Below are 27,120 nucleotides of genomic sequence, written 5' to 3'. Positions count from 1 at the left end.
TATATTTATAATAATTTATAATTTATATTTAGACTTCCTTCTTATCTGACTTTATTCCTTACTAGGCTATACATCTTTTCACAGAAAGTTCCTTCCATCATCTGGTTATCAAAGTTTTCTTTGTACCTAGAACAGAGCAACAGTTCAAATAATGGATATGGAGTACTTTCTAGATGAGAAAAGGATAATAAAAGGTAAACAATAGTCCATGTTGATCTTTACAGAGTAAGCTGCTTCTGTGCTTATTCCAAGTACTGAAAAGAGCAAGATTTTGTGAAGAGCTAGAATGTAAAATCTGTGGAGCACAGCCTCCTGGGTGTGCCCAGCCAACTGCCCAGGAACCACACAAAAAAGGATTCCATCAGATCCTGTGGTGTAAGGCACTGTTTAAAATCAGAATTCTATATTTTCTGTTTGGGAAAACAAGGTTTAAAGAGCCAGGCACTTATAGCTACTTTTTCGTGTAGAGTATTAATGTGAAGTACTTTATCACCTATAGTTTATAAATAGTGAAGGACCTGTGCTAGCTGACTTGAATTCTTTGTAACAGTTTATTCACTGTGAGAACTGGACATGACATGTCAAGGGCTAACTTCATTGTTTATCTCACTACACAAAACAAGCTACTTAGCTTGGCAAAATATTAATATTTTGAGTCTCTGCCTCTTTTAAAATAGCAGATAAGCAAAAAGGATCAGGAAAAAATACCAATTTTCAAAGCGCAAAGACACTTGTAAGACGATGGATGAAGGGAGCAGGACTGCTCTTTTATCTTGGTATTACCAAAGCCTAGCGTGCCATCCGACACCATTTGACACATGCTTATTGCATGTATTTTTCTTCATCAACAATTAGTTTGGAGCTTTTACAAATCACAAATAACATTTCAACCAGCTGTTTAAAAGCTTTTAAAGTTCTATATGGCAATAGTACTTCAACAGTAGACAAGAATAATCAAATCGAGAGAGCAGCTTATCTCAAAATCACAAGATATGAGTATATTTTTAAAAGAGAAAACAAGGTATGTATGCACTAGATCTACTTGACTACGCAATTTCAAAAAAACCAAAACACAAAGGTTCGAAAACTGGCAAGTTTAATTTTAAAAACATATAGCTGGGGATATATCTTAATGGTAGAGTATTTATGTAGCAGGCATGAGATCTTCCTTGGCTTGATTCTCAGCACTACCAATACATACATAACACACACACATGCAATTTCTTGAGTCACAAACTGTGGTGCATCTACACCACAGAATAGTATTTAGCAATCAATAGAAACTCATTAATGACATACATAACAACTTGCACATACCTCAGGAGCATTACAGTATGTAAAAAAAAAATGCCTGTCTATAAATGTTACTCTCTCTCTCTCTCTCTCTCTATATATATATATGTATGTGTTATATATATAAAATGTGTGTGTACACATGCATGCAAAACTTCTCCAAATGAAAAAACTATATAGATGGAGAAAAGAGTAGCGGTTTATAAGGTTTGGGGTGGTGGGAGATCAGGATGTGGAGGTGACACTAAGGGGACGCACTAGGAAAATATCTGTGATGTCTTGAATTGTGCAGTGGTCACATAAATGTGTACATGGAGTTAGTCTTGTTGGTGCATGCCTATAATTCCAACACATGAGAGGCTAAGAGGATTGTAAGTTTTAGGCAATAAGCTGCCTGTGCTAAATAACAAAACTGTAACTTCCTTAAAAAATGTATCTACACATGGCTCCAAAAAGAGAGAACTAAATGTGTATATGGATACATCTTATGATTTCAATATCCTGATTTGACACACACTGTATTATACTTACATCAGATGAAAGCACCGGGTGAAGGGGGAAAAGGAACCTGCCAACCTTTGCAGGTATTGTGAAAACAGTACTTTAAAATAAAGTTGTTTTTGACTTTTTTTTAGCATTTTTATTGAATTTTTGAAATTTTCAGACAATATAATTTGATGATATTTATATCTCCTCTCCCATCCACACCTCCCTGCACCCCCCCCACACTTAATTCAACGTATTCTCTCTGGGTATAAAGCTTATAGAGTCTAACTTGAATCCCCAAATGTTCTCCAACTTGGGTTCATCCACTCGAGCTTGCATAGGACTTGTGCATGCTGTCAACATGTGAGTTCATATGAGTTTTGACACAGGGTCTCCCTGTAGCCCCAGCTGTCTGGGAGCTCACTATGTAGACCAGGCTGGCCTTGAACTCACAGAGATCAACCTGCATCTGCCTCCCAAGTGCTGGGATTAAAGGTGTGCACTACCATACCCGGCTCAAAATAAAGTTTTAAAAGTCATTAAAGTTCTAATATATAAAGTTTTAAAATAAATACAAAGTAGATGTAAATCCTATTAATATTGAATGTGATTTTATTTTAAAGGAAAATGAGTTTGTTAGATTTAAGGGAAAGAAATAACCATTGGACAGATGCTGCTTATTAATAAATAGGCTTCTTTCTTTTTTTATCTTCCTGTCGCTGCCTCCCAAGTGCTGGGATATGGGCTGTGCCACCTGTTTCTCAGTGTTCCATTCTGAGTATTTCATCTATTTTGGTTGTGTTTTGGTTTTGTCTACATGTAACTAAATATATGTCCATTAAAGAAAACTTTTATTTATTTGTGGTACTGGGGATTGGATCTGGGGGCTCAAGTACTCTAGGCAAACAATCTACCAGTGAGATACATCCCCAGCCTTCTGTTCCCTTTTTATTTTGAGATAGCCTTGCAGTAAGATGCCCAGCCCGCCCCTGCCAGGCAGACCTTGAACCTGTGACCTTCCCGCTTCAGCCTCCTGAGTAGCTGGGATTACAAATAGGCCTTTGCCATAGGGTCAGCACAGAATACAAACTCCTGATTCAAAAAGACTCTAGGAACTGTTTTTAACTGTAGCTTAAGTAAATCTGAAGAATTTACTAACCTCAGCACCATGGGCTCCAAGGCCTGGGAGGCTAAACGTTCAAACATGCGCTGGAGCGGTGGGTGCAGAGAGTGGTCCTCATCTGCCAGGGCGGCACTGCACCTCTGCAGCAGTCGTGCATGAAGACCAGCTTCACACATAACTTGCTGGTTTCTCTCTGTGTGCACCAGGGATTGCAAAATGTTGGCCACAGCAAGTTGGAGGTCCAAAGCATGCTAAAGTTAACAAAGAGATCCATGCCACCACAGCATTCTTAGTGAGGTAGATGACAATTTCCTCTATATCAAACACAACTTTTAATACAAAGTCTTGAGTTGCTTGAAAGTATATTCATGTAAACTAAGGAATGGAATACATGCATATTTGACTGAGCTCTATTCTCTCTGAAGTCTTTGAATGACATGACTATATAACAAATAGTTCTATTTTGATAGAAACAGTAGGTGTCAAGTCTTTTCTCATGGTGGGTAGATAAGTAGCTTAAAGGGAGTTTGTCATTCACATTTGTGACACTTTGGGCCTTAGAAGCCATACAACATTTTTAACTCCAATTTAAACTCCCCACCCCCAACTTTTGAAACAAGTTAAAACAGATAAACAGCCTCCCTAGTATCTGTAGCCAGTGTCCCTTCTGTATTATTCCTTAACTGTTTCCACTCCCAAGCAGGACTTACAGGAATAACATGGGACTCTAGCACCAGAAGCAATCATTGCAGTTCCATTGGTGAACTATATTCCAAAACACAACTGCTTATCTTGTAAGGCAAGACTCAAACAAAAAAGCCCTACTGCGTGCGGTATGTAATACGTCTCGGGTATACTTCATCTGCCTTCTTTCCTAGTCCTCATTATGCAGGTAAATATACTTCCCTTTCATTCATTAAACATTTTGAAGAACTACTGTAACCCAGCTTACTTCTGGCTGTGTCACTGACCCTACAGAGGCCAGGAGGTCCAGCATGGCCAGCATGGCTCCAGGGTGGATGATGACTGCATCGGAAGTCTGCAGAGGTGAACTTGTCACATGAAGTTTCAGATCAGCAACATTTTTTGTGGGATAAACTGGGGGAGTGGAAACACAATGAAATGCATGCCTAAAAAAAAAAAAAAAAAAGAAGCCTCATTTAGAATCTGATTAAAATCACAATTATAGTTCCATCTTCTGTTAATTTTAGTCACTGATAAGCAAAAAGTCTTGTAATTCAGGGAGTTATAAAAGACCTGGTGTTGCCGGGCATGGTAGCGCACGCCTTTAATCCCAGCACTTGGGAGGGAGAGGGAAGCAGATCTCTGTGAGTTCAAGGCCAGCCTGGTCTACATAGTGAGTTTCAGGACAGCTGGGGCTACAGAGAGACCCTGTCTCAAAAAGACCAAAAAAAAAAGAAAAGCAATCTGTTATCAATACATGGGTTATATCAGCACACTGAGGTACAACTATTGGCTCATTTTGTCTTTGCTATTTGCTCTTTGGGTTGTTGCATTAAACAGTGGCAATCATACCAGCAGATATAAAGGGGGGGGGTGTGAAATAAGTAATTCACAGCTCTAAGATGAGAGTTTGGACATCTCACTACATTAAATCACTTAATGAGATTCTTTTGAAGCAGGCAGTGTATATTTAAACTTGTGTCACAATGACCATAGACTCTAAAGCAACAAAATGAAAGTGTTCACCTCTATCTAAAACAGCTGAGTCAGTGTTGGCTCAGTGTTCTGGCCACTAGAGAATGATTGTAAAATAAGCATCATGGAGTTTCTCTGTTTTTTTCTGGAACTACACTCATCTTTTATGTGTATCCTCACTGCCACTGGAAACAGCCATTACAAGGAAGTACTGGTGACTGATAGCTGCTGGAATATGAGGTCAGATTTCTTTAAGGGCATGACAATGGCTAGGTTGACCAGGCTCCAGGGGATGCACCCACACCCAAGAGCATTTGGGGACACAAATTAGACTTGATAGGCCTTAAAAACAATAATAGAGGACATAAAATAGAGCGGAGAATAGTCAGGTGGGGGTAGAGGGATCTGAATATGACTGAAATACATTATATAACATTCTCAAAAGATAAAAATTGTTTAAAAAAGCAAACAAAAAGCCAGGTGTGGTGGCCCCATGCCTTTAATCCCAGCACTCGGGAGGCAGAGGCAGGCAGATCTCTGTGAGTTCAAGGCCAGCCTGGTCTACATAGGAGTTCCAGGACAGCTGGGGCTACAGGGAGAGTCTGTCTCAAAAAGACCAAATAAAATAAAATAAATAAATAAATAAAGCCAAACACAAAAAAAAGAGAAGACAGATTTTATGCAACAAGTTTCTGTTAGACAATCAAGCCATTCCCTGAATATGCAAATTTCCTCTCCTCAATGTTTCCATTTCTACTCCACACTATAGTCACCTACAGTTCATGAATCTGCAGCACACTCCTTTTTATCTTGGCACTCAGAAACAGGTGCTTGTGGCCACAGTCTGTGTGAGCTTGCTGCTCTAATGGGTTGGTCCCAGTTAAGCTGTCCAATGCTAAGCTCTGTGACCAAGAGCACTGCTGCTCCAGCTCTTGAGCACAGGAGGAGCAGCTTGGAAAACAGATGCTTTACATCCGTGACTTAGTACCCAAGAACTGACACTGCCATGTTCTCAAAAATTTCTCTTTTCACAGAAATTCTAGGAAAGCATTCAGCTGCACTTATAAAAAAAAACACACATGTTCTCTTTGTTAATTTAAAAGTTAGCAATTCTGCACCCATTTACTGCTTTACGCCTTGGTTTCTGCTGGTTTGTATTCACAAAGATGTAACTTCTAAACCTAATACAAAAGAGAGTACTAAATACTTAATTACTAACATGAATTCCTTCCTATTTGTCCACTTTATACTTTAAAATAATTATATCTGTCTAGAAAAAAATTATACCCCCTCTATAGTACAGCAGAGATCCCCAATCACTAAATTAAAAAAATTCAAGGAAAGCATTTTCATTATACACAAAACAACTCAAATTTGACAAAAACACAGACTTCAGTTGTACATTTACATTAGGTTTTCCAAACATCTCTAAATGAACAGATTTATTCCTGATTTGAACTTTAAATTATGGCCATGATTAGGAAGACACTTTTATGCCTTTGAAAATGAACTGTTTACTAACCTATAACTATTATAATAGTAAACTTTAAAAACCTCACATATGAAGACAATATTCTCATAAAGGAATTACATGGTTTTCAAACTAGAAAAAATATTGTAATGTTGAAAATCTAAAAACATGATTAACTAAACTTGGGCGCACTGTAACAGTATGAAACAGCAGTAATTATTACTCAGTAACAGGTTACCACCATGGTACTATCAATTTTCAAGTTTATGGATTATGGTAAGTTTATTAAATAGTAAATTCCCAAGCAAAACCTGACTTGTGGCAAAGAGAATAAAATAGCATTTCTAAGGTTAATTTGAACACTGTAGTTACTTTTAAAGTTATAGAAATTGCTACTTAATATTCCAGCTTGAATTTCCATATATGGGAGCTCCATCTAACTCTTTTGTCAATATAGTTAAATATTCAAATTTTACCCTATTTTTATCAGGTATTTAGCGGTACTGTTTGTCTGCCCAGAAACCGGCATTTGCTACCTTTCCACCATAGCAATCTACCTGGAATAGTTTTTCATTATTTTGTATCTTGTTTTGACTTCTCTAAACTCTCCACAGTGTTCAATTATAACTCTGACTCAGTACTTCTCCTAAATAATAAGTAATGAGAAAGTCATGTGTTTTGCTTTTCCAAACATGAGGCTGGCTAGCTCCTCCCACCTATTTTAAACATAGAGAAGAATCCACAGGTTTTTAATGTCAGGCAAGCATCACAGTTCAGAAGTTCTTTAGTATCAGAATGTTCCACAAATCATGAAAACAGTACAACACTGGCCTATCTTTGCCAACAAATCCAATATGTATTGCCAAAAGAAAAAGATGCTCACGAGCTGATGTAATTTGTTGAGAAGTTCTAGAAATAGTGACTACATGCCTAAATCCTAATTTCAGAAGTCATCACGTTTGAACCCAGGGCTTCACTCACGCTGGGCAAGCACTCTGCCAATGGACTTACATGCCCAACTCTTGATTATGATACTTATTACTAAGCAAACCCTAAGTAACTAGACCTGAATAGCAACCTGTGATGTAAGTGTGGGAGCTGGGAATGTAGTTCAGCAGTACAGGGTACAGTGACCAATTCCCAGAACTGGGGAAAAAAAAGTCAACATTGCTTTTAGCATGAACTACATATAAGGGGCTCCCCATTTTTGAGATGACACCAACTTTAAAAAAAATTTTTTTATTTTTATTTTATGTGTATGATGTATTGCCTGCATGTACGTAAGTGCACCATGTTGTACAATGCCTGTGGAGGACAGAAGAGGTCGTTGGATCCCCTGGAACTGGAGTTAAAGATAGTTGTTAGCTGTCATGTGGGCGCTGGGATTCAAGCCCAAGTCTTCTGCAAGAACAGCCGTATTCTTAACTGCTGAGCCATCTCTCCAGCACTGAGATGGCATCAACTTTTAAGATAGAGAATTCATAGAGATTATGACTCCATGAAAATTATGTTGACTGTGTGAGAGTTTCCCTTAAGGCAAACACCTGGTAGACCTCACATATATTTGCACTGTAAACAATGAAAACATGTTTCTGATTTAAAGTCATATATAACTCTATACAAAGCTGTTTTCTCTTTGCAAATTATCATTTAAATAACAAATACTCTGACAGACTTTTATTATTATTAAAGAAATATATTCCTTCAATCTGTGAATTTCTGCTTTGTGAGGAATACATATAAAGAACTGTTTCGGAACACAGCAAATTTAGATCTTTATCATTTGTGATTACTTTCTTTTTTTTTTTTGTCTTTTTTGAGACAGGGTCTCCCCGTAGCCCCAGCTGGCCTGGAACTTGCTATGTAACACGCAGAATGTACAGACATTTCAAACTGTGCCAAGAGAAACCATTTCGGAACACAGCAAATTTAGATCTTTATCATTTGTGATATTACTTTCTTTTTTTTTGTCTTTTTTGAGACAGGGTCTCCCCGTAGCCCCAGCTGGCCTGGAACTTGCTATGTAGACCAGGTTGGCCTTGAACTCACAGAGATTTGCCTGCCTCTGCCTCCCAGGTACTGGGATTAAAGTTGTGTGCCACCACACCTGGCTGATATCATTACATTTTAAAATTGGGGATTTAAGTAATTTTAACCACTTAGTAAAGGAAATTCTTTCTCTAACGTTTACGAGTTCTTTGGGATCATGAACACACATCAGTTTTCAAAGTCAAGTGTCTTCTACCTCATTTTGAAACAGAAAACTATACTGAGTTAACACAATTTATCTAATTTATGGCTTCTTGAATTAACATCAGTTCTTTAAGAGAAAAGAATGTCATGTACAGAGCCCTGGTTTGACTCATAGCACCACATAAAAAAGAAAAAGTGAGTTGAGGGCACAAGTAAATTAAAAAATACTACATTTATTATTCATAATTAACTGCAATGAGATGTAAGCCAGTGTATGAATTTAAGACAGAAATAAAGTGTTTTTTCACAAACCTAGTGAACATTACTATGCAATACAGCCAGGTCTTCCTGTCCTCAGGGGATTAGTTCCCAGGGCCCCTGTGAATTGCCACACCCAGGGGTGCTCAGGTTCCATACACAAAAAGCAGTAAAATTTGCATGTAATCTAGGCACATTCTCTTGCCTACGTTATTTATTATACTTAATACAATGTAAATATCATTTAAATAGTTCTTAGACTATGGTGTAAAAGTCTATGCATTTAATACAAACCTAATTTTTTAATTTGGAAATTATCTTTTAAATTTTTATTGAATTTGAGATTTTTATACAATATACTTTGATGGTATTTAGATCTGCTTCCCTATTTGCACCTTCCCTTACAGGCCCCCCACCAAATTCAATGTATTCAATTTTATATATATACATATATGTACACATATATATACGTATACATATAAAATAAAACCTATAAAGTCTAATTTGCGTCCCCAAAGGTTCTTAGTGTAGGCCAATCCACTGGAGCCTGGCTAACCTACCAAGTCTAGAAAGAGACTATCTCTCTCCCTTCCAGTAGCCATCAGTTGCCAAAAATCTATCAGGTTGGGCTTAGATTTCTTAATCAGTTCCTAGTGTCTATGCTGGGATTTTTACCTAGAAAAACCTGTTTTTTATTATTTTTATTTTATGTGTAGGTGTGTATTGCTTGCATATATGTAAGTGCACCCATGTCGTGCAATGCCTGCAGAGGACAGAAGAAGGTGTTAGATCGCCTGGAAATGGAGTTAGGTACAGTTGTTAGCTGCCATGTGGGTGCAAGAAATCTGAACCCAGGTCTTCTGCAAGAACAGCCCGTGCTTGTAACCACTGAGCTATCTCTGCAGTCCTGAAAAACCCAATTTTTAAAAACATTTTCAATTTGAAGTTGATTGCACTTACTGAAACAGAAAGCTGGCTGTATATTGAAATAAACAATGTGTGATACTTTTGATTCATTCCCTACAATATATTTATTTTGTAATATGAACAGAAGTCATTAAGATTAAAGACAGAATATAACAGAATCTTTGGATTTCATTTTTTTGTTTTACAAACTACAATTGGAGATATTTATGAAAGAGTTAAGGACTCACTTGTGTATGAGGAAAACAGAGGATGGAGGGAAAAATACTTGGTGCCAACTGCAGACTGATCTCTTAAGGTGAAGGTGGAAATGGAATCTTAACTAGATCTTAACTGTACTTTGGCCAATCAACTGCTATTTTTGAAGAATTCATAAACCTTAGGCACGAAGTAAACTGGATCAATTTACACATTCATGTGGAATGAATGAAATAAGAACTTGGGTAGGCTTTTTCCTTCTTTTTTTTCAAAATTTAGCCTTGACAAGTCTCCATTACAGTCTTGTATTTCAACCAGTTGAACCTGACTGAGAAAATACTCTTCTTTCCAGTGCCATGAAGTACACTTTGTAGTAACAGTAAAACAAAGAATGACTTTAACAATTCTTACAGAGCAAAGAGGGAAAGCAGTCTACTTAAATGGGTATTAAGTCCTCATTCCTTACTTATTTTTTAAGGAAGAACAGTTTATTAAGTACACTGCAAATGGGCAGTACTGTCTGCAATATGGGGCAAAGGGCTGGGGGGGAGGGTCATCTCCATTTGATAGAAGTACTTTTATAGTTAGGATAACTTTCTTTGTGTGTAGTTTCCTGGCATGTAATCTGTAATTTTTACTATGTGAAAGAAGGTAGTATTCTTTCTTTGTGTGTGTGTGTGCATGCATGGGCGTGTATGTGTATTGACAGATCAGTCCTAGCCTTCCACTTTCTTTGTGATGGGGTCTCTCTTGTTGTTTGCCACAGTATATTCCAGGGTAGCTGGTCCAGGAACATTATGGAGAGTGTCCTGTCTCCACCTCATTACAGACACCTGCACAACTACATCAAGCTTTTACATGTGATCAGGGGATTGTCAGGCTGTGTAGCAAGCACTTTATCCATTGAGCCATCTCCCCAGCAGGCCAGTATTCTTAATAGATGATATGCCTGCCTTAAAAAAAGTGTAAGTTATGTAAAAGAGAGGAATGTAAATTTCTACATATCCTTCAGAGTTCATAGTATAAACATACTTTATTTTCGTAAATAGACTCTCAGGAAATTAGTAATGTTAAAACCTGACAGTATAGATTTTTTTTAAAGCCCCAAATGAAAAACCTAAACAAAACAAAAACCCTGTTACAAAGCACAACCACCACATAAACACTTAAATAAGCACAGGAAAAATCCACAGCAATCAAGATTGACTTCTTGTGTAAGATCAGTACCTTTTCCTGGACAAAGCTGGTGTCCCCCAAGGAGAGGGGAGAGAAGACTCGCTTGTCAGGCAAGGAGGGATCTGTTCTGCACGACTACAGACGACAAAACAGACAGGGGGTTAGAGAGGTTAGAAGAGAACACCGGCTGGCAGCTGGTTAGTTTCACAAGAAATGCCAGTGTAAGTGCAGGAAAGAACACCTTCCATGTTCCTCAGAACAAAGAACACGACCACAACACATGCACTGAATAAAACAGAGAAGAGATGCTCAAAGCAGATGCCGCTTCTACCAATGCTAACACATTATTAAACAAATGCAAGCTAAAACTGAGGGACAGTGACTGAATAAGTAGAAAGGAAAAAGTGTCTATGCAAATTTACATAGCTCATTCCTTTAACACTATATAATCCCATGTTTCCTGTAAATTAAGAGCTAGTTTTCAAGATGAGAAACTATTTTTCTCTCATTATCTGGATATTCAAATCTATTAATAACTAAGAAACATTGTCATGAAGCACGAAACATCTCAGTAGATGTCCAAAAAGTACTTTTAAAGAATATAAAACCTATTAGAAGTTCTGACCACTTGGTCTATTTATGATTGAAATAGAAAAATAACTCATTTATTTTATGAACTAAAATTGGTAACTATTAAAAGTGACAATGCTTAGAACAGATAAATTAGAAATTGACTACTCTTATATTATTTTCCAGGTGGGAATTTAATTGAAAACATAGTCGAGGCAATAAAATAAATGATTTCAAGTAAAGTAGCTCTCCTATGCTCTTCTTTTTTTTTTTGTCTTTTTGAGATAGGGTCTCCCTTGTAGCCCGAGCTGGCCTGGAACTTACTATATAGACCACGCTGGCCTTAAACTCACAGAGATCCACCTGCTTCTACCTCCAAGTTCTGGGATTAAAGGTATGCACCACCACTATGTTCTTCTTTAGAGTCCTGAATTTCCCCACATAAAATTTTAACAGTACACTGTAATTATGTATATGTCTACATTATAAACTAAAGGGTGGCCAGAACCCAGGCAGTGCTATACAGAGCCAAATCCTCAATGCATGAATGCACAGTGACTTGGTGTGCACCAGTTCCATTAAGTACCTGTTTACTCAAGTAATGAGTAAATTATTCTGATGGACTCTTGACCCTGATGGTTCAAGACACCAGTGTCTCCTAGGGAGCTCTATCATTTTTCAGAAATTATGAAACATCAGGCACAACAGGCTATCTACCATGAACCTGGAAATATGTAAAATCACAACCATGTTCTCCAGTTGATAACTAGTATCAATAAGTCCGGATGCAGCTACTGTTTTTTGAGAGTAAAGAGGAAAAAGAGAACAATAAACATCACCATTAAAGGAAACTTCATAGAAACTGCTCCATTAAGTGCAAATACAGCTAACTGAACCTGAATTTACTCATTATGCATGGGCTTCTGCTGCAAACTCAACAACAGGGCAATAGCACGTCCCGAGTAAAGTGATACACCTCAAGTAAATAGGAGAGATTCATTTGTTTTCACTTTCCTTCCAAATAACTTATAATTCGAGTCTTAAAGCTGAAGTTGTGTTGAATGTGGGGAGTGCACCCCACAATTCAGAGGGCAGAGTCAACCCATACCTGTCAAAAGAATCTGTGGCTACTTTGTAGAGATAGATAAAGAGTTTACTGCAGTGCCGCAAAGTGGGTGACACGGAGTCCACTGAGACCACGTCTTCCTCTAACAGTCTTTGGAAAGGCTGTGTGTTTGAGGGGAAGACATTCATGGCGCTTATTTTTCTAAGGTCTGAGAAGCAGCCAAGAAATCGAACAGCATCTGCCAACTTCTCATACTGAATCTCTGTTTTGAAGAAATGAGAGTTGGCTGGTTCATAGCGCAGGGCTGCAGTCAGTGTGCAGAACACAGTGTGGAGAAGCTCAAACACTTGATTCTGGTTCACCTTCTCCCAGCCATTCTTGGGTGGACAGCTCAAAGACCTTTCCATAGCAACGAGCAAGGATGTAATGTACACAAATCCTCCGACTTTCCTAAAAACTGTTCTAGAGCGATGGCTTTCCCGAAGGACTGATAGGAGGGCCTACAAGGGATAAAAGAGAAAAAAAATTCAAATAAAAAAAAAAAAATCAAACCAAAAACTACCATGCATTAATGTCAAAGGCGAACTTCAGTCTGTGAATATCTGATATGGATGGTTTTATCATTTAGCCAATAAACAGTTCTATAAGGCATATCAAATATTTTGCTAAGAAATATGTTACAGACCATATAATTTCAGGTAAGACTATTACACATTTCTTTTGATAGGATAAAATTAGACCCAAATGCTGTCTTTCCTAGGTATTTAGTTGATAATACTACCAATGAATTCAATAATTTAACAGAGTGATTTTATTAAATAAGTAAAATACATAGTCTAAGGTCACAGGATCATAAAAACTTGTGACTTATATGTACATAAACTGGAATATTTTAGGAAGGGATCAGAAAGGTGTGGAAGGGCAGCCAAGATGTGAGATCTTTGCTTCATAAGACATGCCCACATACTCATGTTTAGAGAACTTATTAGATACCCTGTCTTATAAAACGAACTGGAGCCTGAAGACTGAAAGAAGTCCCTTTCCCAAACAGCTTCAAGATCTAAGAAAGAAAACCTAAAGGAAGTAAATCAACCTTTCCTGAACTGCCATACCCTTAGCTTATTATTCATGTTACAACATCATATGTTTAACTGGGCCTTCAATACTCACCAGGCACTAAGTACTTTCATACACTATTTTCCTTTGTTTTAATTTCATTTTTCAAAATTTATTATTACTTTTTAAAAAAATTTTTAGGTGTATGGATATATTGTCTGCATGCATGTAAGTGCACCTATGCTGTGCAATGTCCAAAGAGGTCAGAAGAGGGCATTGAACTGGAATTGGAATTGGAATTAGAACTGTAGTTATGGAAGGTTTTTACCCACCATGTGGGTACTGGGAATCAAAACCAGACCCTCTCCAAGAGCAGTGAGTGCTCTTAACCACTGAGCTCATCCCTATCTCCTTTTTAGAAGATTTATTATTTTTAGAGCTAGAGTCACAGGTAGTATTGAGCCACCTGATGTGGGTGCTGGGATCTGAACTTGGGCCTTTGTTAGTGCTCTTAACTACTAAGCCATCTCTCCAGCACTCACACACTATCTTCTTTAATCATCTGAGCAATGCTATGTGTTAAAATACTATGGGTGAGTGCTTCTTATCAAAATGTTGAAGTCTAGGAGTTTATTGCAATGTTTTCAGATTACGGGCACATATGATGAGATACCTTGAGGATGGGAGACAAATTTAAATAGAAAATTCATTACTGTTTCATATGTGTTTTAAATACACAACCTAGAGGTAATGTAATGGAATATTTTTAACTACATGAAACAAAATTCTACTGTAGGAGATTTTCTACATGGGGCATTATATCAAAGTTCTAAAATTTGGAACTTTTTGAATTTTAGATTTCAAAATAGGGATGTTTACCTGTATTATTTTTTTTAACTTTTTTTAGATTAGGAATTAAGTCCCAACATAGTTTTTAAAAACTGCCAGAGTCTACACTGTATCCAGTGTAGCAAAAGGTAGGATTTAAAGCCAGGCAAGTCTACGTCCCCACAAGCATCTGACCAGGACATTATACTGTCCTGAGTTGCAGTTTGATATCTGCTATCATATGCAGTGTGCTCCTTCCCCTTCTGTCTCAGTACTTGTAACACAGCTGGTGGGTATCTACTAGTACTTAAGACACAATTTATAAGCCCAGCAGTCATCACATTTGAAAAGATCATTTTGTTAAATATCTCACACATTTCTAAGGATATCTGAAGAATGGAAAGGCTATATACATTATATATAATCTTCTTCTAAAAATACACTGCTCCAGAAACTACTGTGTATACAATGCTTTGTTATTTTAAAAGAAAATAAGAAATCTGTATATGTAAATAAAACAGCATTTTCTATTATTTTACAAAGAATTACTCTCCATTTTAATAGTATTTTGTATCAAATTTAATAAGCTGCATTTATACTTATAATTCATATTAAAATAAGACATTTTAATATTTAAAAAAATCCTCAAGTGAGCCTAGAGATTATGTACAAACCATAGAGTCAGAATGCTTGGTTTCTAATCCTGGCTCCAACATTAAAGTGTTTTAACATACCACCTACTTAACCTATCTGTGTCATGGTTTCCAATAAGGTAAAATATAACAACAATAAAACAGAACATAAAAAATACTCTTTAAAATGTCTGGCATATACTGATCACTTCTTTGAAAACACTTTGGCAAACATATAACAAGTACGGTCATGAGAACTTTAACAGGGAAGTGTTAAGAGGAATGAATCTACTGTGTGAACATCATGGAGTGTATTGTTACAAGCCTGGAGATACAGTCTATAGCACACCAAGGTTAGATGTGATGGCCTATTTCAGATTCTAAGCATCTTACTGTGCTGAATACTATAGGTGACTGTCTAAGTATTTGTATATCTGAATATATCCAAACATGGAGCGGTACAATGAAAAAAGTAGGTAACAGGAACTTTCAGCTCCATTAGACTTGTTTATGTGCCTTATTGGTTAATAGAGATGTCTGCACATGGAGTATAACTATTATTTCATAGGTGATAAAGGGTGAGCTCCAAGTTAAGAAACATGTTCAAAGTTCATATAGCTAATTACGGCAGGTTTAGAAAAAAAAATCAGTGCTTATGAATTCTTAGTCTAATAGTCTGTATAATGTATTTCTAGACGTCTATCTTCTAGTTCTTCAAAACTGGTATCTGTTGGAATCATTATAATATAATCAATATTTGAAAACCTTTAAATATCAGAGATAATTTAACTTCTTTCTAATCAATAAATAATGAGTAGCAAACATTAAAGTTACAATAAGATCTGGATACTCATTGGCTAACTAGACAAAATTTTCAGCTACATATCACTTATTTGGCATATATATACATATATATATATATCAGTTTGTTGCATTAGCAGAATTATGAAGAATATATTGTGCTGGATAGCTTTAGTTGTCAACTTGATACACCTGGTAAGAGGGAACTTCAATTGAGGACCTGTCTCCATTGGACTGGCCTGTGGACATTTTCTTGATTACTGAGTGATGTGGGAGGGCCCAGCCCACTGTTGGCAGTGCCACTTCTGAGCAGTTGGCAGTATATTTTATAAGAAAGCAGGCTGAGCACAGGCCAGGGGAGCAAGCTAGTAAGCACCATTCTTCCATGGTCTGTGCTGCAGGTTCCTGCCCTGGCTTCCCCTGATGATGAACTGTAATGTAAGCCAAATAAATCCTTTCCTCCCCAAGTTGGTTTTGGTTACTGTTTTCCCTATAGTAATAAGAAAGAAACTAAGATAGAAATTGGTTCCAGAGAGTGAAATATTGCTGTGATTAACCTGACAATATGTGTCTGGGAGGACTGTGGAAGGCACTGCAACTTTGGGCTTGAAAAGTGCTCAGAGCTTAGTGAGTTGTTGCTTGGCGTAGTTATGTTGAAGAGAAATGTGGATGATGGACGCCTGGCTTGTAACTTTTTAAGGGAAGCAAAGACTCTATCAGGGCTGTTTTTGTGATATATTATGAAATAATTTTTTGAAGTCAAACCTTTTATGTTTTACTGGAATAACTGATATTGGATTGGCTGGGACTGAAAAATCAGCTGTAACAAAACATTAGCATCATTGAGATGAAATCTTCTGGGAAGTATCTCCTCAGGGTAAGCACACAGAAGCTGTGGTGTCAGGGCCTCCTACTTGGTACTGGTTTTTGAAGGCATGAAGGAGTCCTGGAGAGCAGCTGAGACTTGGCACTGTGGGAGGCCAGGAAAGGCTATTGGTGAAGGGGCAGCTTCAGCTGCAGGGAAGATACCTCCCCTCTTCCAGGACTGAAGGGGTCATAGAGAGAATCTCAGGTTTTGTACCCTGAGAGGTCAGAAGAGCCTGTTGGTAAGGTGCAGCCTGTTTCAGCAGAGACCCCAGCATACTGAAGATGCCAGGACCATGGGACGACCACCAAGGTCTGCGGCAGGTGTGGAGTGGAGCCAACTTGAGCTTATGAGACAAACTGCGTTTGCTGTGGATGGCAAAGTCAGAGAGGTAGAGCTGCTCTAGCCCACTGGAGCCCAGAAAACTGTGAGTGAACCCGAAATGTCTGGCTTTGAGCTACTTTGCTGACTGGTTTTTCTTAACTGTGATGAATTTGTCGCTTTTGAAATAAGACAATACTTAACTTGCTGTGGGACTTTTAAAGTTGTACTGTTTTAAGTTGTGGTATTAACATACCTTGGGGTCAAGAAATGGAACGACTGGTTTAATAGCAGTGTGTTTGTGTATCAAGTTGACAAGGAGTCAATTGTGCTGGATAGCTTTAGTTGTCAATTTGACATACCTGGTTAGAGGGAACCTCAATTGAGAAATTATCTTGATTGGATTGGCCTATAGCCATGTCTGTGAGCTATTTTCTTGATAAGAGATGTGGGAGGGCCCAGTCCACTGTGGGCGATGCCACCCCAGTCAGGTGGTCCTGTGTTGTATAAGAAAGCACGCTGAGCACAGGCCAGGGGAGCAAGCCAGTAAGCACTGTTCTTTCATTTTCTGTGCTCGGGGTTCCAGCCCTGAGTTCCTGCTGTGGCTTCCCTTGATGAGGGACTGTGCTGTAAGCCAAATATACCGTTTCCTGCTCAAACTGATTTCGGTCAGTATTTTCATCACAGCAAAGGAAAGAAGCTAAGACACATTTCAGATTTGCATATGAATGCAAAGTAAATTGCAGAGGCCTGTGCTGTGGAATCCCTAAATAAAGACTCTGGAAGGCTGCTGTGAATGTAGCAGCAAATGGAAATTTAAGATCCCACATTCTCTCCCCACTGCTCTGCAGGACTGAAATTCCCGGCTGGAAAACACGCTTTACACTCTTCCATTCCCTAACCAGCTTTAGCAACAAGTGAGGATTTCTAGATAATCAATTGTTACTGTGATACGAATATAAATGGTTTTTATTACTTTTTGACTGTAAATAAGAACTGTTCTGTTTAATCTGTTTCCTTGGATTTACTTACTTCCTCATTTATTTATTTTACTTACATTCTTTGCTCTCTCCTTACTTTTTGCTTTCTCTGTCTCAGCTCTAGAATTGACCATTTCTCTAGGAAATTCTGGTTCCTCGTAATGGAAATGGTATTTAGAAATCATGGGGTTAATAAATAAATGAAAACGTGAATTTTAATAGACTTCTCAAACACACTCAGATGCTATTTAAATGTAAAGAGAACTTTTTACCCAAAAAAGATTAGGTCTCATTTGATTAAAACCGTTATATCACAGAAGCTAAAAGTACAATTCTGTGGAGGGACTACCTACTTCTGGTCTTGGCTCCTATGCCTACAGGACACATACTTGCACAAATTGTTGAACTAAACCGTGCATCAGCTTACAATTAATAAAACACAGGAATGGAGCTCAGCAGTAGAGTATTTGCCTGAGGAACTGGGTTTGATCCCCAGCACTTCAAGAAAATAAATTTAAATACATAAAAATAATGAAACAGACACTAACAGCATCTGTCTTCACTAAGAAGCTAACCCAAATAGGTGACTGAATGCACAGAACACTTAGACACGAGAAATAGTGCTAGTAGCTATTGCTATAATTACAATGTCTTTAGGAATTGAGGAAAATGCTTTCGATGTCCACTTAATATTCTTTTCTTACCCATTATACCTGTTTGCACCACTAAATTCACATGTAAAGTGAAAGTGGAATAGTTAACATAGTTAATAGCTTCTTCTAACAGTTTCTTACATGGAAATGCTGATGACTACAGTGATTTGAAAAAAAACATGTGTATTAATCTGCATGAAGCATGTTGGCGATGTGCAAAGAATGTGGGTCCTGAGACCTTGAATGTGGAAACAGTCAAGTTATATGATCTTTCTCATTTTCGGAACAGAGTGCTAATTACTTTGTAGGATTGCTAAGGAGTGAAATGAAAAAAAGTATACATAAAGCTGGGTGTGGTGATACACACCTTTAATCCCAGCACTTAGCAGGGAGAGGCAGGCAGATCTCTGAGTTTGAGGATAGCCTAGTCTATATAGTGAGTTCCAGGCCAGCCAGAGTTACATACTGAAACCCTGCCCTTAAAAAAAAGTGCTGGGCCTGGTGGCTCATGCCTTTAATCTCAGCAATCCAGAGGTAGAGGCAGGTAGATATTTGTGAGATCAAGGCCAACCTGGTCTACAAAGTAAATTCCAGGCCAGGCCAGGCCAGCTGGGGCTACAAAAGTACACATTAAGCTTGAAGTAGAAGTATATTGATGGATATTTCTAAAATATGTTATACAAGCATATATAAGTACAGTATCATATATAACATTTTATTTCACATGTCTAACACTGAGTAACTGACATTGAATATACTATCTGTATTTACTATTTATTAAGATGTTGCACTTGCTATTATACTTTCTAATTTCAGAGGATTCTAAGCCAGGCAAACTGTGCAAAAGATCATCAGCAGTAAGATCATGAACACTGACAGACATGAATCATGGAACACTTCCAAATCTCCAACGTGTATAAATTATGGAGGTTTCGTTATTTTTAAAAAATTCTGATTTATTTTTATGTGTGTGAGTGTTTTGCTTACATGTATGTAAGTACCCTCATGGTGTGTAAAGTCCGTGGAGGTCAGAAGGGGGTGTTGGATCCCCTGAATCTGGAGATTTCAACCGCCATGAGGGTGCTGAGAACCTTACCTGGGTCCTCTACAAGAGCAGACAGTGCTCTCACCCAGTGAGCCATCTCTTCAGCCTCCAGGTTTTATTATTTTGAATTTAAAAATTTCCCTATTGGTGAGTTGGAGAGATGGTTCATCGGGTAAGAGCATGTACTGCTCTTGCAAAGGATCTGAGTTCAATTTCTAGCACCCATGCTGGGTAGCTCACAAGCACCTTTAACTGCAGCTCTAGGAGATCAGATAGATACCTCTGGTAGCCATGGACACCTGCACACATGTGCACATACCCACACACAGACAAACTCATATAATTCAAAAAAATTCTTAAAAAAATATCCTTCATGGGTTACTCCAATTGTCTCACCCTGAGTCTCTGTTCAGCATGGAAGAAGCCAGAGCAATCTACGTCCCAATTCCCTATTGGCAATTTACCCCTTCAGAGGATGGTGTGATAAGAATAGGAGGTAAGAATTGGCTAGGCAGTTAGGGTAAAAAGACCCCAAAGAAAAGCAGCCAGTTTCTTGTCTAAAACTCACAATGTCCTTGGGCCTCTTAGCAACATACTCCATTCCAAAGGCCAAAAATGTCGAAAATATTTGGGAGCTTTTATCGAATCCTTAAAAGATTTTAGGGTTACCTCTTCAGAGGGGGTAATGTTAGAGTAGCCAAAAGACCCATCTAAAAAAAAAAATCAAAGAAGAAGAAAGAGTACATGAAGTTATCAGAAAAAAAGTGATGGGAAGATATGGGAGGAGTTGGAGGGGACGGAGTGGGCATGGTTGATCAAAACACCTTATATGCATGTATGAAATTATCAATAAATTACTTATTAAAAAAAATCCTTCATGACTACCTGGAAACAGAGTCTTACAGGCTCCTGGGACCTTGTTCATATGAATCTACAGCAATGGTGTTAGCATGCACAAGACCCATGTAAACTCAAACAGACAAAAACCCAGCATAGAACTGGGAAATGGGTAGCAGGCCCTAACCTTAGTCAAAGAACTATTGGCACTGATTAATGCTAGGTAAGCGACAGCTGATCTGTAAGGGAGAGACTCTTGATAGGCTGACTAGACCCAGGGGATGAACCTGCACTGCAGGACATCTGGGTAAACTAACTTGACTTAATAGGCCTAAATGTATACGGCAGAATACATGAAATCCTGTGGGGGTGCTACAGGAGAGTGCACATGGAGTATAAAGATGATTATGATGTTTTGTATGAAATACACAAAAATTCAACAACAAAAAAATATTTTTTTGGTCTTTTTGAGACAGGGTCTCTCTGTAGCACCAGCTGGCCGGAACTCACTATGTAAACCAGGCTAGCCTTGAATTCAGAGATCCGCCTGCCTCCACCTCCCAAGTGCTGGGATTAAAGGCATGTTAAATTCCTTGTAACTAGTACAAATAATTTTAAGATAACTATAGATTTTAATAGCAACAAAATATACATTTACTAAACTTACCCTTAAGATGTCAGTTTTCAACTGCAGTTCTGTGGGCGGGGCTGAGTGCATCAACCCCAGGAGAGTGCCCATGTCGTCATCCCCATTTGGAGAGAGCACCAGCTGCTGGATGGTCATCAGGGCATGCTGCCGGCACTGGGGGTACTTCACTATATTGTGTGCACATCTTGCACCTCCAAACTCTCGGAATATTCCTTCAGGAGGGAGTGAAAGCACAGCACGGGATAACTTAGTACATTTTGAGCAAGTTGGATGAATCAAAATTCAACTGCTTTTGTAGGGACAGTGAGTCAAACAAATACATGTAAAACCTACCTACCTGTTTTGCTTCCTTAGAACACAATGCAAAAACTACACTATGGGATACCATAAACTGTAAATGCACGTTTCTCCTACATTTCTTAATGCAAGGTTAATGCCCCGACATAATGCCCCAACGAAATTCTCCATTTCTAGAGCATTTGGAAATTTTATAGGTGGATACCAGGAGACCTCGCGATGTACAAAACAGGTTTTTGGATGAACAATATCCCAAATAAATGAGATTTAAACTGAACAAGACTTTCAAAGTAGTAGCAGTAAAAGAATGGAAAATTATAAGGTAATTCATGGGAAAACTATAAACAAATAAGGTAAATCACAAGAAAATCAGACAAACTTTATAACAGAAAACATTAGTCACTGCACTACTTTAAATAAAGCCTTTGCCATTTATTTGCCCCTCATCCCCTACCTTGAAGTCTGAAGTCACAGCTAGTAAGTGACAGAGTAGAATTTATGTCCACACAGCCAGCTCTGTCTGTGTTCCTACTCAATGTTGGTACCATTCTCATCTGAAATGTAACTCCCCAACCCCTAAAAACTGAACCAAATCGTATAAATCACTACTCAGTATTTGGTCCAAGCAATCCTTATACTCTTCATTTCCACAAAATATCTTGCATTTACCTCCATTATAATTTTATAAATCTTATTCATATATTTGATCTTCCACAAAACTTGGGTTTTCTCCTGATTGAAGTTTCAATGAAAAACTGTCAAGTAAATAAGAGTGTATTTTACTTTGGTAGCCACAGTCCTCTCTCAACTTAGTGCTTTTCTATTTGCTAACCTGATAGGAGTAACAGGATCTTGGAGTGAATGTTAAACTACGTGTTTAAGAGAGAACCTATGGCTGGTGTGGTGGCACACTTGCAATCCAACACTTGTGAGCTGGAGGCAGGGAAAATACAAAGCCAAATGAGCTACATAACAAGACCTTGTCTTAAAAAATTTTTTTAGCACATGGAATCGTGACACCCTTGATTGTATGTAAATACCTTCTACGGGCACAGCACTGTTTTAAGTGCCTCAGGTCACACAATAAGTAATGTCGTCCTTAACAAAGAAGACAGATATGAAAAAAGCAGGTGAAGTGTCTGCACCCCAGAGCTGTGCTCAAAGAGTGGCAGCAAGCTCTCCACTCTTCTCCAACAGAATGGCAGATCCTTGCTTGTGCAGTCAACATAACACCACAAAAATGCAAATCTGACAAATTCTTGTTTCCCATTCTTTATTACGTTTATATCTCGGTCAACTAAATCTAGTTAGTGGAAAAAGAGGATTATGCATTATGCAATAGACAAACCATTTCTACAGCGCCTATTAAACTCCATCACACTTGTCTTTCAATTACCAATTACCTGCTAAATTCATTCAGCTCTGCCCTGGCGCTTGCCAAAACTTGTATTTAAATAATTACTTATATAATTATGTGTTTACATCTTTCTCAGTTAGACTATAATTCTCCAGGGGCAAGAATTATCTTTGCATCTCTAAAACTTCACATAGTGGTGGGATATGGCATATTTAAATATCCCGAAGGTGGTATTTCTCTGCACTCCAGCTGTCATGAATTTTGCATGAGATTCATTCAGGCATTCTTCTGATCATTCATCCATGGCTTCCTCCAACACAGCTCAACCCCAGCTCCTCATCACATCCTAAAAAGGTCCCTGTGATCTGAGCCTGGCCGACTCCAGAATTCAGCTCCTCGCATCTAGCCCTTTAGCTGCATTGACCCTACTACCTCAGTTTTCTGATGCTGACAAAACTTTGATCTTTATTTTTTACATTTTTTATATTTTATAAATATAGTTGGACTCTGTTAATAGATACAGAAAAGGATGAAGAGGAATTGAGACCAAAGAGGAAGAAAAATATTTAATAAAATATTTTACTCAAGAAAGATTGTTTTACTAGATAATCAACTTTTCTATATTTCTCTAAGATTATAACAGTAGACTATTAGACTATTCTAACTTGTAATACTAAAAAAATTAAGAAAATATTATATGAAGAAAGATTTTAGAAAAAAATTTTTAAAAGGAAATTTTTTGAGTAGGGGTATGCAATGTAACTTTGAAAACTACAAAAAGACCAGGCACAAAGAACACTATCAAAAGCAATACAAATGCTGGGCGGCACAGTGGCACATGCCTTTGATCCCAGTTCAAGGCTAGCCTGGTCTAAATAGTGATACCCTGTCTCAGTGAAAGCCAAAATTATTTTGTCAGGAAGGTGGTTTTAACAGGGTAAGTATGGAACTCTTAGAGACGTGAGTGAACATCACTGACTCAACTGTCCTTAAGTGACAGAAGATGTCAGGAGCAAGAATTCCTAGAGAAGACGGGGAGGCCGCCTCCCTAAGCGTCTACTTGTGGTTTTCCTGATTACCTGCATTTGTGTTTGATCCTTGAAGAAGCACTGTCAAGGCCTCCATAACCAACAGAGCCAGGTGTTTTTGGTCTTCAACTAAACTGTTATTTCTTGAGTCCCCTAGAAAACAGTTTCAAAGATTCAGATCACAAAAGCAAGAAGATTATTGTTTGAGTCAGTTTTACCTGAATAATTCCCATTATCACTTCTTTAATATTCACTTTCATCATTAATACAACTGCTAGTCACAAAACCTTTAAAAATTATACATGTGTTGAGCACCTCCCAAAAATAAGCTGAAAAAAAAATCAGTGTTTACAGACTTTTTGTTTTGGTGTGGGAGAAGTTGGTTATCTAATAAATATTAAAAATGAAAATGTCAGGGTTTGGAGAGATGGCTCAGTGGTTAAGAACACTGAATGTTCTTGCAGAAGACCCGGGTTCGAATCCCAACACCCCAATGGCAGTTAACAACTGTCCGTAACTCCAGTTCCAGGGGATCTGACAGCCTCTGCTGTCTTCTGTGGGCATTGCACGACACTGGTGCACTTACCTACATGCAGGTAATACATACATACATATAAAAAATAAAATTTAAATTAAAAAAAATGAAAATGTTAAAGTTAAATATATCCCTCTCATGGGGGTTCTAATCAATGAGGCCAACAGGTTAATTATCACACAGCAAAAAGAAGTTTATAAAATAGAGTGTCATCTAGTCAACTTGTATTTACTCAAGTTTCAAACTTATTGCCAGATACTTATCAAAAATGCATCTAATGATATGTTTAAGAAACATCACTAAATACGCACATTTGTTCTCTATAATAATTATGAGACTATTTTGAGGTATAAACACATTTACTAATTAATTATAACTTAAATTATTTTCAGAAATTTAAAAAATTCTTTAAGTAATAAATGAGTCATGAGGATTATACATATTTTTCCTCATTTTCCTTTACTTTTAACTCTTTTCCAGTACTGTGACATCATATTCTAGGCTCCCCTTACCCAATTTACTAATAGGCTGAATGAAGAAAAGGTTAATTTTGGGAAATACTCACTAGACTGTCACAGTCATAGACAACAGGAAATCATTCAAATCAGCAACAAATGAAAGGCAGAACAGGAACAAGTCATCTCCCTGACCCCCTTTCCCAAACAGAGCATCCATGGGGGAAGTGCTTTACCTTGCTCATTCAGTGCCTGAGTTGGATCCTTCAGGAGGGCAGCATATTTATGCAAAAGGTTTACCATGACCTCCAGAAGGCCCACCTCTCTGAAGACATCTTTAAATATGTAGTCATGTCTTGTAAACTTAAGAAGGGTTTTCATTGCAATAATGCTACAGTGGTAAGAAGAGCTAGATTTTAACAGGATACTAACACTAATGAGCTCTTTACAGGGAATATAATTTAAGCTAAAAACAACAAACTCCAGCATCTCAAAGTATTTGTTTTGTACTTCTGGGAGTTTAGAGATCTTCTCTGCGAACTGTGACAGGGTGTGCTGTGACTCTAGGATGAAGTAATTGGCATTGTCAGCCATGTAAATATTTGTGATGGCATCGAGGATGATTTGGGCAAGGAAGCCGGTTTTTGCTTTTAAAAATGCATTCTGAAGGACTGCAAAGGCCTGGATGTTTCTCACACTGTGACCTAAAATAGAAAAGAAGAACATGAGAGTGGGTGCTATGTGACATTTTAATCATGGAAAAGATTCTGTGTAAACAAATCATGAATTTCAAAATTTATCAAATATTTACAGAGAATACATCCTGTTTTCATGGAAGTTCTTAATTTCTTCATCAGAGTCAAATCATTTAATTAAAAATAAGTAAAACCAATTAAATCTTTAATGCGTCATTATATTTTAAGGATAGGATATTTGAAAACGTAGACCGCTGAGAGCAAATGAAGGTGTATCATACGCATTCAGGCTTCTGACTTTGGAAATAGGCAAACTATCTGCAAGAGGGATTGTGACTGTAAGAACAGTCTCTCAGGGCTGGAGATACAGCTCTGCAGTTAAGAGTACTCGCTGCTCTTCCAGAGGACCTGGGTTTGATTTCCAGCATGCACATCATGATGGCTAACAACTGCCTGTAACTCCAGTCCAACTGGATTTGATGCTTTCTTCTGGCCTCCACGGGCATGCATTACATGCACCCAAAACACTCATACACAAAATTAAAAAAAAAAGGTCACCTCCCGATGAGAAAAGACATGTTGTAAAAGCAAGAGATCCTAGAGCAGCAAGAATTAAAGCAGTAAACTGGGGAAAATACTCTACTTTCAAATTTCCCTTTGCAATTACAACATGGTGATTTTCATAAATTTTAATTTGGAAATTTGCTTTGTTTTCAAGAAGAAACAGAAACTTCTTTACATAAACAATTTTTTAAATTATGGCCCGCTACTAGTGAACATTTTAAATTTTTGATTTTCAAACACATCAAATGAAAAAACAAAATATTTCCATGTAGTTCTTGTGAAAAAAAAAGAAAGATAATAGAAATTAATACAGAAACGATATTTGAAGTACATTAAAAACAGGTATTTTCTTATAAAAATTGTTCCCAGGTCCACAACTACTAGTAATATATAGTATTTACAAACATGACAAAAAAATTAACATTGATCTTTATAGAATAAACTAGATTTGAGAAAAATAGTAAAATGTAAACTAGTAATACTGTACAATGGGTTTGAAAGATGACTCAGAAATACTAGTCACCAGAGGCATTTCTGAAAAATAAATTTCTGGAGTCCATACATTATTTCAGTTTTCATTTATCACATAAAAATTTATCCCTGGATGGCAAATACCAAGCACCTTCATACTCAAGTTCATATTAATAGTTGTGCACTCTCGAGGACATACAAAGTTTTTATTATATGTAAGTAACCAAAACTCAAACTTAGATAGACTGCTAGAATAAAAATGTAAAAGCCTGACTGCATGTGAGAAAAAGCATAGAATTAGGTTAAATTTTAACTCTAGCTAATGTTGTACGTCTAAATGACAGTACAATGATAGTACAATGATAGTACTAATATGTGATATTATTAGTTCCAAAGAAAAGATTAAGATGGAGTCTCATCACTAGTTATTTCCCAGAGGACTAAGGATGTTGAACACTATTTCAAATATTTATTGCCCATTTGTATTTCTTTGAGAACTGACTATGCAATAGCCCATTTATTTATTCCACCTGACCCTTGTCAGAATTGCTATCATCAGGACAATATATGGCAACAAATGCTGATGAGGTTGTGGGGAAAGAGGAACCTTGATACCACTGGTGGAAATGCTAAC

General features: G+C 37.5%; 1 protein-coding gene across 7 annotated transcripts in view; it reads right to left on the bottom strand.

Annotated features, from left to right (window-relative positions):
- The window catches only part of Wdfy3 (WD repeat and FYVE domain containing 3), a 269,996-nt gene that overhangs the window by 123,658 nt on the left and 119,218 nt on the right, over positions 1–27,120 (bottom strand). For 6 of the 7 annotated variants that reach the window (XM_017802846.2, XM_017802849.2, XM_029555330.1 and 3 more), the window contains 7 exons: positions 24,993–25,460; positions 23,818–23,919; positions 21,103–21,296; positions 12,460–12,917; positions 10,833–10,916; positions 3,855–4,032; positions 2,939–3,153 (listed from right to left, as the gene is read on the bottom strand). In XM_017802846.2, the coding sequence (XP_017658335.1) occupies positions 2,939–3,153; positions 3,855–4,032; positions 10,833–10,916; positions 12,460–12,917; positions 21,103–21,296; positions 23,818–23,919; positions 24,993–25,460 (1,699 nt within the window). The remainder of the gene's footprint in view (positions 1–2,938; positions 3,154–3,854; positions 4,033–10,832; positions 10,917–12,459; positions 12,918–21,102; positions 21,297–23,817; positions 23,920–24,992; positions 25,461–27,120) is intronic. The other variant, XM_029555332.1, reaches the window with a different exon arrangement.

The sequence above is a fragment of the Nannospalax galili genome, unplaced genomic scaffold (genome assembly GCF_000622305.1).
Source record: "Nannospalax galili isolate Female #2095 unplaced genomic scaffold, S.galili_v1.0 scaffold405, whole genome shotgun sequence".
Classification (NCBI taxonomy): Eukaryota; Metazoa; Chordata; class Mammalia; order Rodentia; family Spalacidae; genus Nannospalax; species Nannospalax galili.
Note: the sequence above shows the minus strand (reverse complement) of the source record. Positions and strands in the feature narration are given on the sequence as shown.